The 18,601-nt window shown below is 37.1% G+C and overlaps 1 protein-coding gene across 2 annotated transcripts in view; it reads right to left on the bottom strand.

The window, feature by feature from the left end:
• CFAP43 (cilia and flagella associated protein 43) overlaps nucleotides 1–18,601 on the bottom strand; it is a 103,099-nt gene that overhangs the window by 62,228 nt on the left and 22,270 nt on the right. For both annotated transcript variants that reach the window (XM_070363411.1, XM_070363410.1), the window contains exons 6-10: nucleotides 14,649–14,808; nucleotides 10,126–10,193; nucleotides 8,359–8,490; nucleotides 3,894–4,010; nucleotides 715–795 (exon numbers count right to left, since the gene is read on the bottom strand). In XM_070363411.1, coding sequence (XP_070219512.1) covers nucleotides 715–795; nucleotides 3,894–4,010; nucleotides 8,359–8,490; nucleotides 10,126–10,193; nucleotides 14,649–14,808 — 558 coding nt within the window. The remainder of the gene's footprint in view (nucleotides 1–714; nucleotides 796–3,893; nucleotides 4,011–8,358; nucleotides 8,491–10,125; nucleotides 10,194–14,648; nucleotides 14,809–18,601) is intronic.

Below are 18,601 nucleotides of genomic sequence, written 5' to 3'. Positions count from 1 at the left end.
ATCTTCTTGAGGTTAGATGGGGCCACTTAACTAGTTACAGCCAAGGAATGTTTTGTTTTTTATTAAAAACACTTAATTGCTAGTTCAAGACTCTCCAGAACTCTTCTCATCTCATGGTGTGCGTGCATGATCAGTCGCTCGGTTGTGTCTGACTCTTTGTGACCCCATGGACTGTAGCCTGCCAGGCTCCTTTATGCATGGAATTTTTCAGGCAAGAATACTGGAGTGGGTTGCCATTTCCTCCTCCAGGGGATCTTCCCAACCCAGAGATAGAATGCTCATCTGCATCTTCTGCATTGTCAGGTGGATTCTTTACCACTGAGCCAAGTGGGAAGCCCATCCTATGGTACTGAGGAGCTTTTAATTGGTGGAGCCTCTGTCGGCTTTGTTCCCTGAAAGACCATGGGGGAAAAGAGATCCTGTCAATCCACAGTGAATTTGCAGCATGAGTGAGATATAAATCAGTAGGTTTCAGAAATAATTGCCACCAAGGAAAAGTTTGTTCTTTCCCATATACCAATACAATACCTTATGTTCTACCCTCTGGGCTGTGGAACATACTTTATACACAAGAATTACTCTAAACATATAAGGTAAAATACATTAATGTCTCTGTAACAAGTATTTCCACAAACTGTTGACATGTGAACACAAAAAGGTAAGTTGGATTAGAATTAAATATTTTTTAAAAATCCATTTATAAGGCACACTTACTTGGATATTCAGATAAACCCTGCTGACACAAGCACCATCCTCTATACCCCAAACACAAACTTCCCCTGACTGTGTGAGTGTCTGTAAAAGAAAGAAGAAACTCAAATGGAAAACAAGACTGCTATGGGAGCATGTTCTAAACTTCTTTCTAGTATATCAATCACTGATGATTTAAAATAAAATTTCATTTTATTTATGTGGATTAAAATTACTTTGCAATCTCAATGTTAATACTTCTGATTTAAACAAATATTAACTATTACCTTTCAGTTCAGTTCAGTTCAGTTGCTCAGTCGTGTCTGACTCAGCGACCCCATGGATTGCAGCACGCCAGGTCTCCCTGTCCATCACCAACTCCCAGAGTTTACTCAGACTCATGTCCATTGAGTCGGTGATGCCATCCAAACATCTCATCCTCTGTCGTCCCCTTCTCCTCCCACCTTCAAACTTTCCTAGCATCAGGATCTTTTCAAATGAGTCAGTTCTTCACATCAGGTGGCCAAAGTATTGGAGTTTCAGCTTCAGCGTCAGTCCTTCCAATGAATATTCAGGACTGATTTCCTTCAGGAGTGACTGATTGGATCTCCTTGCAGTCCAGGGGACTCTCAAGAGTCTTCTCCAACACCACAGTTCAAAAGCATCAATTCTTTGGCACTCAGCTTTCTTTATAGTCCAACTCTCACATCCATACATGACTACTGGAAAAACCATAGCTTTAACTACACAGACCTTTATTGTAATGTCTCTGTTTTTTAATATGTAAATGTGTATTTAATATGTATTAAATGCATATTAAACATGTATTTAATATGTAAAGTAGCATCTCTGCTTTTTAATATGCTGTCTAGGTTGGTCATAACTTTTCTTCCAAAGAGTAAGTGTCTTTTAATTTCATGGCTGCAGTCACCATCTGCAGTGATTTTGGAGCCCAAGAAAATAAAGTCTGTCAGTGTTTCCATTGTTTCCCCATCTACTTGCCATGAAGTGATGGGACCTGCTGCCATGATCTTCATTTTCTGAATGTTGAGTTTTAAGCCAACTTTTTCACTCTCCTCTTCCACTTTCAAGAGACTCTTTAGTTTTTCTTCGCTTAATATGTGTTGGTATAAATTTTTTTGGTATTTATCCTTCTAGTGTTCTCTGAGCTTCCCAGATCTGTAGTTTGGTGTCTGACATTAATTTTGGAAAATTCTCAGCCCTCATTACTTCAAACATTTCCTCTGTTCGTTCCTTCCTTTCTTCTCCTTCTGGCATTCCTATTACATGTATGCTACACCTTTTGCAATTGTCCCATGTTCTTGGATATTCTGTTCTTTTTGATTCTTTTTTCTTTTTGAATTTCAGTGTTGAAGGTTCTACTGACATTTCTTCAAGCTTATTGATTCTTTCCTCTGCAATATTCAGTCTATGATGAGCCCACCAAAGGCACTCTTCATTTCTGTTACAGTGTTTTATATTTTGAATATTTCTTATTTTCTTTCTTAGTGTTTCCATATCTCTACTTATATTTTCTAATCATTCTTTCATGTTTCCCACTGTTTTCATAAGACCCCTTAGTATTTTAATCATAGTTGTTTTAAATTTCTGGCCTGATAAATTACAACATCTTTGTAATTATTTGCAGATACAATATCTGAGTCTGGTTCTGACGCTTTCTCTGTATCTTCTAACTGTTACTGTCTTTTAGTATGCCTTATAATTTTTGTTAAAAGCTGGACATGATGTACTGTGTAAAAGCATATGAATTAAGTAGGCTGTAATATGGGGTTTTATGTTTATCTGGCTAGGAGTTAGACTGTGTTTATTGTCTGCTGTAGCTGAATGTGTCAGAAACCAAAACTGCCTCTAGGGTCCTCGTTTTTGGTCTGAGATGTGCAGATTCTCCCATTGTAATCCCCCTGGGTGCTGGCTCCAGGGCTGGTTTCTACTTCTGGGTATCTGCTCCAGTAAGCTATGATTCTTTGCATCTGCCTGTCTGTCTCTATAATTTTGGGGGCAGTGGTTTCCCCTATGACCCCAATTCTCTGATGGGTCTGAGAGGAATGGTTAATTTTAAGTTTATTCAGCTTTTCTTTCCCCCTGTTGTAAGGTTCTTTACATGCTAGACTGGAAACCCAAAGTTCGTCTTGTTCATTTTTCTTCTTTCACAGGATCAAGACTGAAAGCATTTTAAAGTAACTGCAATGTGATACAGTTTAAATTCTGTTTCTTGAATAAGAGGGAGTGAGTACATGATGTTGTGGATCAAGTATCTAAATTCTAAACATGAAAATCTTGTATTAAATTTTTAAATTTAATTCTTATCAGAGAATATCTGGAAGAAAAAGCATATAATCAGAATCTGAGAATTGGAAGAACTCTTGAAAGTGAAGTCGCTCAGTCATGTCCGACTCTTTGTGACCCCATGGACTGCAGCCTACGAGGTTCCTCCATCCACGGAATTTTCCGGGCAAGAGTATTGGAGTGGTTGCCATTTCCTTCTCAGGGGATCTTCCCGACCCAGGGATCGAACCTGGGTCTCCTGCATTGCAAACAGGTGCTTTTACCATCTGAGCCACCAGGGAAGCCTGGAAGAACTCTTAAGTGTTACCTGTTCCATAGTTTATGTATCTTTTTATTAATATTTGCTAGAACTCCCAAAATCTTAATGGATTTGTTGATGAATCATATGGAAAGTGAATTATATTTCTTGAGATCAACCAAAGGTAAGCAGTTAATCATCAGAAAAAATTTTTCTTTTCTAAATGTGTAAGGTGGCTTTTTTTGAAGTAGATTGAATACATTGAATACATGTTTTATGCATGGCAACTATTTCATTTTCATTTTCAGATGGGGCTGGATCACTCTGAAAAAGGGTAAACACTTATAGTTTAATGAGTGTTGACAACTCACTAGCAACGAATGTGTTTAAAGATATGGCTTGGAAAGCTTGGATGGTGAATGCAAACAGGATGGCTCTTAAGATTTTAATTGCTTTGGTCATGTTCAGAGACTTAATATTATGAAGTCACAATGTGATGATGTCATTTTAACTGGGGAGTAGATCTAATGATGGAAGTGGCTGGCATTTCTACTGCATCTTCAAGAGGACACTCTGTTTCCTATTTGCAACAGGTTGCACATGAATTTCCAAATCTCATCCTTAAATCCTATTGTGGAACAAAGACAATATTCCTTACCATGCAGAATTCATTTCCAGGTGTGATGAAGTCTGTTGCCTGAAATTTCCCATCACAAGCCTCTAGGACTTTCTCAAAGGTTGGCTCCTCACCAAAAGTATAAATAAAAATAGACCCCTGTAAATATACCAAAAAAGAAAAAAATAATGCATTGTTGTGTGTTCTGTTGAACAAATAGTTATTAAATGTTCACTGTAAAGAAGACACTGTGTGGGAAAATGTGTTGGGAAAGTAGAGATAAACTCAGTAAGGCCCTGACCTTGAGGAGTTTAAAATCTAAACACTTGCTTTATTGATTCTTGAGTTCACTAATCAATTAAAATATTCAATAAGTAAGACTTCTTTTCTCCATTTCCAGGCATTTATTTTTTAGATTACAAAACATAATGAAGCACTTTTTCTTGACTTCAAAAACTATGTTTATTTATGCAGAAAGTTTGAAGAATGTGGAAAACCAAAAAAGTTGTTAACATGAACTAAATTCTATCACATACTAGACCATGATGGGTACTAATGAAACTTTTAAATAAACTTTTGTGAAGCTTGTAGAGGTGTGTCTGAAGCTGTTACTTTAAAACTTGTTTATCATTCTCAGGTTCCAAATTCACCTCTCTAAAAAAAAAAAAAATCTATCCTGTGCCTTATACATCTCTGCCAAGTAACTATACTATGGTACTAGCAATAAGAAGTCTGCTTTAAACTGATCACAAATTCTTCACATTTACTTGAGTTAAACATGAATGTTTTTATTCTTGTTTATGTAAAAAAACACAACTCTGTAAAGTCTAAACTTTGGTATTTACTGATTTTACCTTTCATTCATTCCTTCAACAAATATGGAGTGGATACACTGTGCCAGACACAGGTCTGGACGCGGGGGCTATATCAGAGGACAGGACAGGCAAAAATTCCCTGTCTTCATGGAGCTCACATTCTACTGGGTGATTCAGTCAATACATAAGATATCTAAATAATATGTATTATAAGTTAAAGAGCAATAATTGTAGAAAGAAAACAAGATAAAGCAGGGAAACAGCATATGACGTGGCAAAATAAGAGGGTAGAATTCAAACCTGAGTGTCCAAGAAACACTTTACTGAGAAGGTGAGTTTAGGGAAAAGACTTGAAGGAAATGAGGAAGGTATTCACATGGACTCTGGGGAATGCATTCCAGACAGAAGGAGCAGCCAATGCACTCTGAGGGAGGAGCGAGCCTGGTGAGTACAAAAAGCTTACATGATGGCCAGCATGACTGAAGCAGGGTGAACAAGAAGACCCATGGGAGATAAGGCCAGGGTGGGGAGTGGAGTCTACATCATGAAGAACCTTGAAAAGCATAGTGAAGATTTTGGCTTTTACTCAGAATAACATAGGCAATCACTGGAGGGCTCTGAGTAGTAGAGATGCTTTTCTCACCTTGGCTACTGTGTTAAGTACACACATTTATTCTATTAAGTACTGAGAAAGTATATTAAAATCTGTTGAGATCATGACTTTGCTTTTCCTGGTCATTTTGTCATGTTTTGCTTTATATATTTTGAAGCTATTTTATTTGGTACGTATATATCTTAAAAGTTTATAGACGTCTAGTGAATTTAACATTTTACTATTCTAAAATATTAATAAACTCATTTATCCTTAGGAATGATTTTTGCCCAAAAGTCTATTTTGTCTAATATTAATATATCTCCAAAGGCTTTCTTTTGGTCAATGTTTGCATGATATATCTTTTCCTATCTTTTTATTTACTTTCAATTTTTAATTTGCTTTCAATGTTACTATATTTTTAAAAATTTACTTTCAATCTTATGCTTTAGATACATCACTTGAAAACAGTGCATAGTTAGGTTTGGCTTTTTTTAAATCAAATATACTAATATTTGCCTTTTAACTAGATCAATATTCTGTTTTGCTTTAATTGTAATTACTAGTATATTTGAGATTAAACATTACACTTTAATTTATGCTTCCTATTTTCTTCTCAGTTGTTGGTGTATCTTCCTTCTCTTTTCTTACCTTCTTTTGGGTTGCTTTCTTTAACACTTCCACTTTGCCCCTCTATTATGTGGAAATTTCATCTGATGTTTCAGTTTTTTTATGGTTACCTTACAGGTCAGAACATGTATACTTAATTTATAAACATCATAAGAACTTAAAACCTTTACTCTCTCAGATGGTGAAAGAATCTACCTGCCAATGCAGGAGACTCAGTTTTGATCCCTGAGTCTGGATGATCCCCTGGAGAAGGAAATGGCAACCTGCTCTAGTATTCTTGTCTGAAAAATCCCATGGACAGAGGAGACTGGTGAGCTGCAGTCCAAAGGGTTGCAAAGAGGCAGACACAGCTGAGTGACTAAGCACACAGCACACTCCTTTCCCTCCAACTTCACATTATTTTTGTTGTTTTACACAGTCAGTCTTCACTTACATTTCTCCACACATTTACTACTGCTCTTCATACTTTTTGCATCACAGCCTTTCCATCTGGGATCATTTTCCTTCTGCCTGAAGTACATTCTTTAGAATTTTCTCTAGTGATGACGTACTAACAAATGCTCATTTCTAAAAATGTCATTTTTCATCCCTATACTGAAAAGTATTTTCCCTGGGTATAAAATTCAGTGATAGCAACCTTATTTCACTAAATCAGGGGTCAGCAAACTTTTTCTATAAAGGGACAACCAATAAATATTTTAGGCTTTGCAGGCTGTGTGGTCTCTCACAACTACTTAATACTATCACTGCAGTGTGAAAGCAGCCGTAGACAATACATAAACACATGGGTCTGACTGTGTTCCAGTAAAACTTTATTTACGGAAACAAGCAGGAGGCTGGTTTTGACCCAAGGGTCCACAGTTTGCTGATCCCTGAGCTACATGGAAGATATCATTCTACTCTTTCTTACTTATATTATCGCCAAAGAAGTCAGCTGTTAGCCTAATTGAAAGTCCCTTGAAATAATCTGGTTTTCTCTCTGACTACTTTTAAGATTTTCTCTTTGTCTTTAGTTTTCAACAATTTCACACTGGTAAGTCTAAGTGTGCATATCTTTTATGTATCCTGCTTGGGATTCACTGCACCTCCTGAAGCTGTAAATTCATGTCTTTAATCAGTTCTGGAAAATATCTCCTTAAATATTGCTTCTGTCTGACTCTCCTCTTTGGAATTCCAATCAAATACATGTTGGATCTTTTCACTATATCATTCATTTCTCTTACCCTCCCTTCTATATTTCGTATACTTTCGTCTCTTGGGTACCTTCTGAATAACTTCTTCCAATATATCTTCAAGTTCATCTATTCTCTCTTTGGCTGCGCCCAGTCTTCTGTCAGACATATTCATTTAATTTTTACTTTGTAAGTATATTTTTCTTTTGTATGATTTCTATTTGTGTCTTTCTCCCTTCTCTTAGGTTACATTTTTAATTGTTTTCTGTCCTCCATAGATACTTCAAGTTTTTCATTTATTAAAACATCATTAACACAGTTGCTTTAACTTCTGGTAATTACAGAAGCTTAAGTCTTTCCATATTTCAGTTTCAATTTCTTTTAGGCAAAAAAATCATTCAATTTTACTTGTAATTTATCTGAAATCATTGCCCAACAATATAAACTGATATTCCTGACTTAGGAGTCTTCCTAACAGCATAATTCATGTGGGCATTTGATTTTATCCTGCATTTATTTCCCTCCCTTCTTCTCTTACAGAACCTATACTCTCCCTAGAGAACCACCCATTACTACAATCTCAGTTTATGTTTGAGTAGATGACAGAGGATGAGATGGTTGGATGGCATCACCGACTCAATGGACATGAGTTTGAGTAAACTCTGCGAGTTGGTGATGAACAGGGAGGCCTGGTGTGCTGCAGTCTATGGGGTCGCAAAGAGTTGGACATGACTAAGCTTCTGAACTGAACTAAACTGAGATGACTCTGCCTAGGCTCCAAGGTTAGACATGTGACCTAGGCCTGGTCAATGAGAATTTAGAATCCCTCTGGACATAGTAATTGATTCAGGGGTAGAAATGTGACCCAAGCTAGTACAATAAGTCTAGGTTACAGGACCTTTTTTTTCCAGCTGCTATCTTTCTACTAAGGTCACCAAGAGGATAAAAATATAAAACTGGAGTTTCCGGAGGTTCTTTTGACACCATCTTCATAGAAAGGGAGGAAGTAGAGAGGAAACAGAGCTAAGATATGGCAGAAAAACAAGGCTAGTAGCAACACGGGAGTGCCCAGATTTATATCAATTCCCTGTTTGCTTTCAGTTATATATGCACAAAAAGAAGAAACAAACACTCAAGTGTTGCCTGGACTTTTAAATTGGCTGATTTTTCATTTGCAAGCTAAAGAGTCTTGACTAGCAATGGATCATTATGCAGCACATTCTGCCCTTCATTCCTGTCATGCAATGATGATAATAATAATATCTGAAAACTTATCAAGAAATCACCATTTAGCATACCTTGTCTGTCTGAATCAGCAACATTCTGTAACTAGGAGAAAACATCAAATGTTCCACTGGCCTTTCAACCTCAAGAAAATCCTCTACTTTGTAATTTGTATCTTTAATAAGTAAAGAATACACAAAGCCATCCTAGAAACCAAAAACAATGAGATAAATGAAGGAAATTAGTCTCAGTCCATGCACAGTATACTTTCCTCATCAAATCAGCTAAGATTTATTGATTAGCATTTACATCATTTTTGGAAACATCATCTATATTTACATTATCTAGAATGCTCTGTCTTCTTCCCTTTATTTAGCCAATTTTTAATCATGTTTCCTGGTCAATTTTTAATTTTATCTTTTTTTCTGACACATTTTCAATTACCTAAAATTTTACTAATCTCCCCTTTCTTTGAACTTCTTTAGTATTTATCACTTTGCCACATTCTTCATGATAAAGGGCGTGGGGTAGGTGAGGCAGAGTTTACTGTGTGGCTGGTATTCAGCAGTCTCCTTACTTCAAAGGACCTTAGCCTTCATGTATGTTCTTTAATTATTATTTTGTGCATTCTTAAATCTCTAAATGACTCAAAGGTAGGGAGTGTGCTGTTTATTTCCTTTGTATTCTCCTTTCTAGTTTTCACACAGTGCTAGAAACAGGGCAAGTATCCAGTAAAAATGGGTTGGTTAAATGTTGATCAGTAAGTTGTAAACAGTTTTAGGTTAATTTAACTACTTTCAAGAAGAACTTAAGTTATTTTTACAGTAATGAAAAAATTTTGGGCAAACTCGCCGTCATTTCTAGATTAGACCCCCTAATGACTAAGAGGTATTTGTGAGATGGCTTGGGACTTGGGACCTGGGGAAAAACATGCAAGGTGCTTCCAAGCTCATTATCACTCTCCATCCCTCACCAGAGCAGACGCTCCAGGCTTCCCTTTAAACTAGATTTAAAAAAAAAAAACCCACCAAGGGTGACTTGAGAAGGACAAATGCAGACTAAATGTAGAAGGAGGTAGTCCATTGCAAGGTTGGGGAGAGGAGATTGTGAACTAAATGTAGATTTATGAGCTCCAGACTGCTTGCTGTTGGTGGAGCTTTCATTCTGACAGCATTTCGCAGCTGCCCTTAGGTTCCTAGAGGTCTGTGGCAAAAGAAGAGACGAAGCTAACAGTGTTTTGGGACAGCTACCAGTAGACCAGAGATTTTACTGTAGGTTGGCTTCAAACCTTAGCATTGATTACAACCACATGGAAAAGTAATATGGTGTGGCCCCTTTTCTTACTTACTGAAGCTGTGGGCCCTAAAAAATTAGAGAAAGAACTTTGGAGGTTACCACACTTGGGTTCCATTTCCAGCTTCTCCACTTACTGGTTGGTGAACTCTGGAAGACCTGACTCCTTTGAGTGTGTGTGTGTGTATGTTTTGGGGTGGTGGATTTTTTAAATTTTATTTTTGTTTATTTGCAATAAGACAGACATATGATAGTTCACTATAATGTTTTCTATAATTTTGTATATATATATATTATTTGTAATAAAAAGTTTTATAATAGCACCCCTGACAAAAGAATTTTAATTAATAAACTGACAGAACTTGGTATCACATATTATGGTTCATCATAGTAAATGGCAGCAAATAGAAATTTTGTATATTTTCTTTTTCCATTTGACATATTTTTTAACCATTTTTAATTGAAGTATAGTTAATTTACAACATTGTGTTAGCTTCAGGTATATATTTTCTTGAAAGCAATTAATTTTGAAGAAAAAAATACATTACAATTCCAGAAGCAAGCACGCCTCCCTTCTGATACACCATTGTGACTGGACTGATAAGATTTCTTTCAACTTTGGGAAAGAAAAACAAAGTAAAACAGGTGACACATAATTAAAAGTACCATACAGAGTAATTAGTCTCACTTGCTTTACTAGGACTACTCATTGCTTTGTAATTCCTTTTTCTACAGATCAACTTTCTATCAGAATATATGCTATGATGCCTCTCAAACAGTAAAGAATAAAAGCTGCTTTGCAATGGTTACTGATGATAATGATTAATTAATGATTAATGATAAATCACACAAGTTTTTTTTTATGTTCTGTATCATCAGATCTATGGGAGTAACATTGTGGAATTATATAGTAAATATATTTCCTTTTTTAAGGAAACAAATTAGAGATTTTAAGAGGCCAGGGGGGAAAAAAAGACAAAAACTATATCATTTTTAAGCTTTATACTTAAGATTTGCATATTTTATAGCATGCAAATTTGTACCTCAATAAATAAAACATAGTGGATTTTTAAAAGTAAAAATAAAACAAGATTTATAAGATCTTTGTTATTAATAAAATATTGTCCTGGGGGAACATCACAAAAAGCACACTAGCTTTTATGTAGATAAGCTGCAAGAACTACAAAATCAAAGGCTCAGAGACACCTGCCAGACTTTTATTTATCACATACTACCTGCTCAGCATTTTGCCAGATGCTAAGAAGCATAGTGCCCTTTCCTCCAAAGACTGTTCACCTCCCAGTAGCTTCTTCTCTTTAATCCAACTGCCACCAAAGTCCGTTGCTATGACTCCGGCCTAGTCTAGATGCCCGCTGCTTACAGCTACTCCTTTCCTAAACGATGGATAATTTATGTCCGCAAGCACAGTTCCAATTGGGGTACATCTCCACTCAGGAGTTGATGTCATTCCACTGTCAGAGGGATTAGGTGTAAACACCTTAGTCAGACATTCAAGGTCAGATGTGGTATCACTTAGATGTGCCTTTATTCCCACTATTTCTGCATAACACTTGATGCTCCAGACCAACTGGACAACTTCTTGTTTCCCAACCTTCCCCATGTTTTCTTGTTTACACAGACACCATTGTCCAAAATTTCACCTACCCTCACCTCTGCCTGTGAACCTATCCTTTAAGGGCTATTTCAAATGCCACCTACAACATGACTTAATTTGGCATTTTTCCCTCATCTGAATTCCCATACAGCTTTATGACGCTTTCCTCACATCTTGATTTTTCTGGCTGCAATTATGTGTCAACTTGTCTTATTCTCTTCAATAAAATATAAATACCTTGAGGCTGTTGATTATGAGATTATATATTCGCCACTTATATCAACTCAAAGGCACCAGTGTCCTCCACATTGAAGGACACTGAAGATAGAAAGAAGATAGAAAACATTTGTTTGGAAGTTAAACAAAAGTTATTAAAATATATATGTATCATGAAAATGATAAGAAATAGTATATAGGATGGAATTAGTGAGCAATAAAAGACTATGTACAGGGACTTCCCTGGAGGTCCAATAGTTAAGACTCTCAACTTTCACTGCAAGGGGCGCAGGTTCGATCTTTGATTGGGGAACTAAGATCCCATATGCTGTGCAGTATAGCTAAAAAAAAGACTATATACAACTAAGTCCTAAATTGTATAAAACATCGCAAAATAGGAATTTGGAAATGAGAAATATTGTTTTATAATTCACTTTACAAACACAAAGAGGTGCCAATTTACCCTCTAGCAATCTCTGGGATTAAACTATAGAGCCAAAGTTGAAGTCACTGTTCCTAACTTCAGAGTTGATGACTAGTGGGAAAGACAGTCTTATTTAACTTATATGCAGAGTATATCATGCAAAATGCTGGGCTGGATGAAGCACAAGCTGGAATTAAGATTGCCAGGAGAAATATTAGTAACCTCACATATGCAGAAACCACCCTTATGGCAGAAAGTGAAGAAGAACTAAAAAGCCTCTTGATGAAAGTGAAAGAGGAGAGTGAAAGAGCTGGCTTAAAAATCAACATTCAAAAAACTAAGATCATGGCATCCAGTCCCATCACTTCATGGCAAATAGATGGGGAAACAATGGAAACAGTGAAAGACTTTATTTTGGGGGGCTCCAAAATCACTGCAGATGGTGACTGGCAGCCATGAAATTAAAAGATGCTTGCTCCTTGGAAGAAAAGCTATGACCAACCTAGAGAGCATATTAAAAATCAGAGACATTACTTTGCCAACAAAGGTCCATCTAGTCAAGGCTATGGTTTTCCCAGTAGTCATGTATGGATGTGAGAGTTGGACTATAAAGAAAGCTGAGCGCTGAAGAACTGATGCTTTTGAACTGCGGTGTTGGAAAAGACTCTTGAGAGTCCCTTGGACTGCAAGGAGATCCAACCAGTCCATCCTAAAGGAGATCAGTCCTGAATATTCATTGGAAGGACTGATGCTGAAGCTGAAACTCCAATACTTTGGCTACCTGTTGCAAAGAGCTGACTCATTTGAAAAGACCCTGATGCTGGGAAAGATTAAAGGCAGGAGGAGAAGGGGATGACAGAGGATGAGATGTTTGGGTGGCATCACCAACTGGATGGACATCAGTTTGAGCAAGCTCTGGGAGTTGGTGATGGGCAAGGAGGCCTGGTGTGCTGCAGTTCATGGGGTCGCAAAGAATCACACACAACTGAGCAAATCAATTGACTGAGTGGGAAGGACCATCAGGCACAGGAGGCATTATACTTTGATAGAGGATGAGGCTATAACAAAGATGTGAGTCTGATGGAACCCCAGATGGGGCACCTGAGTTTGCCTATAGGTTGGAGTGAGGACACAGAGGCTCTACAATGGATAATTTCACTAGGTAGAGAGGAAGACATGGCATCCTAGACAAAGGTAACTCCCAATGCCAGGAGGCAGTATTTAGAGAGAGTACAGGAATGATGAGAACTTCTATGAGGCTCAAGTGGGAGAGCTGAAACTGGAATGACCGGCCAGAAGAGAGACTTATTTTTTAGAGAGCTGAGGGATGGCATTGTGAACATAAGATCAGAGGGTGGCCCAGGCCTGGAGAGTACAGATGAGAGTAATGGGAAGAGTGAGGTAGGGGGAGTGTGGTAGGCTGGGATAGGAAAGCTGAACCTAATGGCTCTACTTTCACAGTGGAGTGTGAGTCAGGGAACAGGAGAGGGAGTATATGAAGATGTGTAGATGGGGAAGACTTGCTATAGGATGTGGTGTTTGAGCTGCAAACTGGAGGATTCAGAGTGAAAGGTGACAAGGGAATGAGCTGGCTGTGAAATGTCTGTGAAATGATGGGAAGAAATGACTGGCTAGATCAGAAAACTCATACTGGGGAGTAGTCAAAAATAATATTAATGGTGCAGGTAAGAAAGGATCAGAGAGGGCTTGAAATTAAGCCATAGTCATCCTTGAGTTAAATGTGGAAAATGGTCTTCAAGAAGGGCAGTTTGGCAGGGATGGGATGCCTGGTTTGGGTCGACTATGGATTGAGCTCAACGAAATCAGCTCTATGGTTGCTGCAGAAATCAGGGTGTGAAAGAATAAGAAGAATTAGAGTGGAAAGTGCATTGGTCAGGTTGGAGAACTTGCCCTGGTGAGACTCCCTTCTCAAAGTGTCTACATGCAGCTTCACACAAGGTGATATTGGCTTCTCTGACCCAGGACAACTCTGATGGGACCAGGAGTGGACACTTGATCTAAGGAGAACAGATCAGATTCTCTCAGAAATGCTAGTGAGCCCACGGAAAGTAATTTTCAAGATGGCAGTTGGTCCTAAAGGAAGGTCTCGTGGAGAAAGAGTTACTGTGGAAGGCAAGGAAGGGCATATTAGCTGATTAAACAGGCATATTATGAGGAGGGCTTCCCAGGTGGCACTAGTGGTAAAGAATCTGCCTGCAAATGCAGGAGACGCAAGAGATGCAGGTCTGATCCCTGGGTGGGGAAAACACCCTGAAGTAAGAAATGGCAGCCCACTGCAGTATTCTTGCCTGGAAATTTCATGGGCTGAGGAGCCTGGTGGCTACAGTCCACGGGGTCACAAAAAGTCGGACAGAACTGAGCAACTGAGCACCTATGTATGCAGAAGGATACAGCATAGTAAGAACTTGGACTCTGAAGTCTTATTGTCTGGGTTCAGGTGTCAGCTCTATAGTTTACTAGTTATGTGAATTTGGGCATGTTTCTTAAGTTCTTAATGCCTCCATTTCTTCATCTATATCATGAAGATAAAAATGTATTTCCTTATGAACTTGTTTTAAGGATTATGTGAAATATATATATAGAGTGAGAGAAGAAAGTCTAGAGCACAGAACACTTAATATAGGTAGCTAAAAGAAACATCCAGAGGACTTGGTAACTACCTAGAGGATAAAGAAGAAGGAGGAATCAAAGACGTCTCTAAAAAGAGAAAAATACGGAACAAAACATCCTTTGTCAGGTGGAAAACCATCACCAATGGCTACACTTCTGGGAAGATAAGCAAAGCAGTTTCTTACCCCTTGGTGATCCGTCTTCTATCTTATTAAGCACAGTTACCTTCAAAGTTTCTCCATTAACCATTAAAAGGTGACCCTCTTCACAGCCAATGTATAGGTCACTTGTTGGAGTCCAGCAGTGCATAGTCGGGTGAAGCAAAGAATACAGATCGTCTTTAGGCTTCAAGGAAAGATTTAAAACCTTGTGTTAAGACAACAGTCATGCCTAAGAGCCAGAGAAATACTCAACAAAAACAATTTCCAAGATGAAAACAAATTAATATGTGTCTACATGCATTTATTGGTCCTGCCCTTTGCCCAGAGCTAAATGAACTTCTTCCTGCTCCATTTCTCTCTCTACATTTTAATTCCCTAGGAAAAATATTAGGGGTTTTTGCCAACACATTGAGAGTTCTAGTGTCATAGTTTTTTTGCAGAAGTCTTGAGTAATAATTTGTATGCTGTTTCTTGGTGGACTTTTTGATATCTTGGACCTAAAAAAGCCATTGTTTAGCGAAAGTCACCCCATTTGAGGAAGATTTGGGTCAACCTTTTCTCTCCTGGTTCATGGCAGGGGGCATGAATGTGATTTTTCTATGGAGTGGTTGGCCCCAATCCTCTGCTTAGCTCTCTGTAACGGAGGATGAGAAGAGGACCCCTGGTCAGGTTCTCAACGCCTCCGCAGTTCATGAAACATCCTACCTGACTTTGATTCCATGGAAAACTCAGAGAGAAATGCACAAAATCTATGGAATGTACCTAGAAGAAAAACTGGCTTTGGGAACTAAAACTAAGGGTCTATGGCAAATTTTTCCTGTAAAGGACTATGTGAAAAATAAGCTTTGTGGACCACATAGGTCTCTGTTATATCCCTTTCTTTTTTTTTTAAACACTTGAAAAAAATGTAAAAGAACAGTCTTAGCTTGCTTGAAGTCACATAAAGGCAGGTGATAGTTTGCTGATCTCTGCCTTTGATGATAATATCTCAGTGTTATGCCCCCTGTAGCTTTAAACATTCTGTCCAGCAGGGGAGAGGCCACTCCCCCTTTCTGTCCACACAGAGCAGGCCTCCTTGAAAGTCCTGGACCACCTGGTTATCTTCCCGGGGGTAAAATATTTTGGACACGCGCTCTCACCTCTGCCCCTCAAAACGCTGACTAAGATTCTGAATTCAGGGTACTATAAAGTAACATAGCATGGCATTCTTTCCTTTCTATTTAAACAAGTCAAACATCCTGCACTTTACTCTTATTTATCTATTTACATATTTGTTTATAACAAAACATTTAGTACTATCTGAGGGTTTTTTAAATACTATACTATTATTTAGAATTGCATTAGCTACAACATAACAGCTTTGTTTTCTTTAGGCATCCTTATAGCCATAGGAACAGAAAACATTTTAATAAGCCAATGGCCAAATTAATAGAATTCTTATATCTTTGAGAGATCCATATTTATTTCATTCATTTATTCATTCATCTACCAAATATTTACATATCATGCACTGTTCTAAGCACAGGGATGTAGCAATGAACAAAACAAACCAAAAAAATATATATATATATATATAAATATATACCCTCATGGGACTTAATCTTGGTGCAGGAAAACAGAGCAAAAAGAAATTAAGGAAAAGAATTATATATACATACATAAATAAAATATTATGTGTTGAAAGTGCTGTGAGAGAAAAATAAAGCTGGGGAAGTTGGAATAGGTCTCATGGTTGGGGAATATGGTAAACCCATATAAATAGCCATTTTGTCCATTCAAAACTTGACAATGCAGGCCACCATTGTAATAAATACTCAGTTATTTAAATAGCATACACTGCTCTTTAATTTAGGAAAGGTAAAGCAGGGGTAGCCCTGCCAAAGTAATTATTCTACTGGATTCCCAACGGATACAAATTTTTGCATTTTAGTATTTCCACAAACATTTACTGGGTATTGATTATATACCATATATTGTACCAGAGAGATATCTTGTATTGCTAAGATTATCCCTCTTCTCAATAGGACAATCACCTATTGAGGGAGAAGTAGTTATCAACAAACATCAGAATCAGAAAACATGGTAGTTTATAGCAGAAGAGTATTTAAATATTACAAGAGAACCTACAAGAAAGCACTTTGTTCTTCCTGATGGAGTGAAGGAAATGCACAGAGAGAGAATTGTCATTTGAAATGGACCATGAACTATGAAAGCATAAGTCCTTCATGTACAGAAGCGCTTCTCACTATAAGTTTTTTAAAGGCCAGGTCATCTTGTCATCTTTAATGTATGGTTGGTCTATTTCATGCTCCCCATAGCCTTGAATCCTTAGAAAATAAAACTTGAGCCACAATTTGGCCACCCAGTGGGCATAAAAAATGGACAAAATCACTCAAAAGGATTAAACTGTTGCTGATCAATGACATTTTTGTGGTATCTAACTGAGATTTGACTCAGAGGGAAAAGAGTTAGTGACCACCATTATGTAATCTTCATAATTTAAAAGTTCCCTGGTTGTCTTGATGACATTTGACTATAAATCACAAAAAGAAAGGCTCTTTCCTAGTATGGCAATGAGCTTGAAATTTTTTTTAAAAACCACACATATTTGGTTCTCATCATGTTAGTGAACATATATGCCTCAGAGGGTGAGGATTAAAACTTGGAATTTTCTTGCCTTAGTGTACTAAACTAGTACTGTGTGCAGTTTTGTTTAAGATAAACCTGGGCTTGTCTTCCTATTATTTTCTTTCATCAATAAATATGTTCTGTGCCATTTAAAAATGAATGTGATATTACACGGTGTAAGCAGAAAGAATAATTTTCAGTTATGGAAATTGAAAATTTTAAAAGAAAAGGTGCCGACAGTGTTTAAAAGTATTTCTTGGTAACACCATATCCTTGCTCAGTCCTCTGGAATCAAACATTTTGATGACTTGAAGACCAAACATAAAATATTCAAGCCCAACTTAATATTGCTTTAGAAAATGTAAGCATCTGAATATGTGTCACAATACTTGAGCTTTAAGAGGAATTTCTATTTAGCAATTTTTTTTTCAAGGTCGATGGAAAAAGAAAACTGGACACTTCAGATTAAATTCACTATCTTGGATACAATTTCTGCCCAGATAACATCTGCCTTTGATTTCCCCCACGCTACTACTAGATACCATTTCTAATGCCCCAAATAAGTTGTGTAATGTGATACCTGCCCATTTAAAGGCCTATTATGTGCTTTTCTACCGTTAGCTACAAGAGAGATAAGGGGACTATTTAATATTTGTAATTTTATAAAAATCCACATTTGTCAATTTTTAAGACCTTTAAATAGGTCAAATCCTTACTAATTTCTTTGCCATTGGTACTGGGCCACAAGAAATTCCATTCAAAGGAATAGAATCAAGACATTTGAGATCTAAGTTTAGTTACACTTTCACTCGTATAGACATTACTCAATGTGTTAGCAATTTTTTTTTCACCTTATTTATCTATAAGATGAAAGAATTAAATAGTGACAAAATTGACTTCTAATTTAAATGTAAAATAAATGGCTTTAGTAACAGTCTCTGTATAATTTAGAGATGTCAAACTTTAATATTAAATTTCTGTTTTCAGGAAAAAATTGAAATGTACTGAGTTACAAAGTCCTAGGAAAGAAATATGTCTGTTTATTATGAGCATTTAAAAAAAACGGTAACTCCATATTTAAGTATTTAAAGAAGGCATTTCTGTACTATTAAAAGTATAGGCATTTCCTGTACTATTAAAAGAATTAGCTATTTTCTATAATTTGAAAAAGTGAATAATTGTCATCCTTTAGAGGAAATACTAAGAGCATACAATCTTTTCTCTTACTTGACATTTTTTAAATGATAAGAATAATTGCCTGAATTTTAAATGCTCTATGTAGGATCCATGAAGTTGGTACACAGGGTGAATGATGGGGTTGAAATTGTTGAAAATGTGGCTTCTTTGGT

This window comes from Bos mutus, chromosome 26 (genome assembly GCF_027580195.1).
Source record: "Bos mutus isolate GX-2022 chromosome 26, NWIPB_WYAK_1.1, whole genome shotgun sequence".
Taxonomy (NCBI): Eukaryota; Metazoa; Chordata; class Mammalia; order Artiodactyla; family Bovidae; genus Bos; species Bos mutus.
The sequence above is the reverse complement of the archived record's forward strand: the minus strand, read 5'-3'. Positions and strand labels throughout refer to the sequence as shown.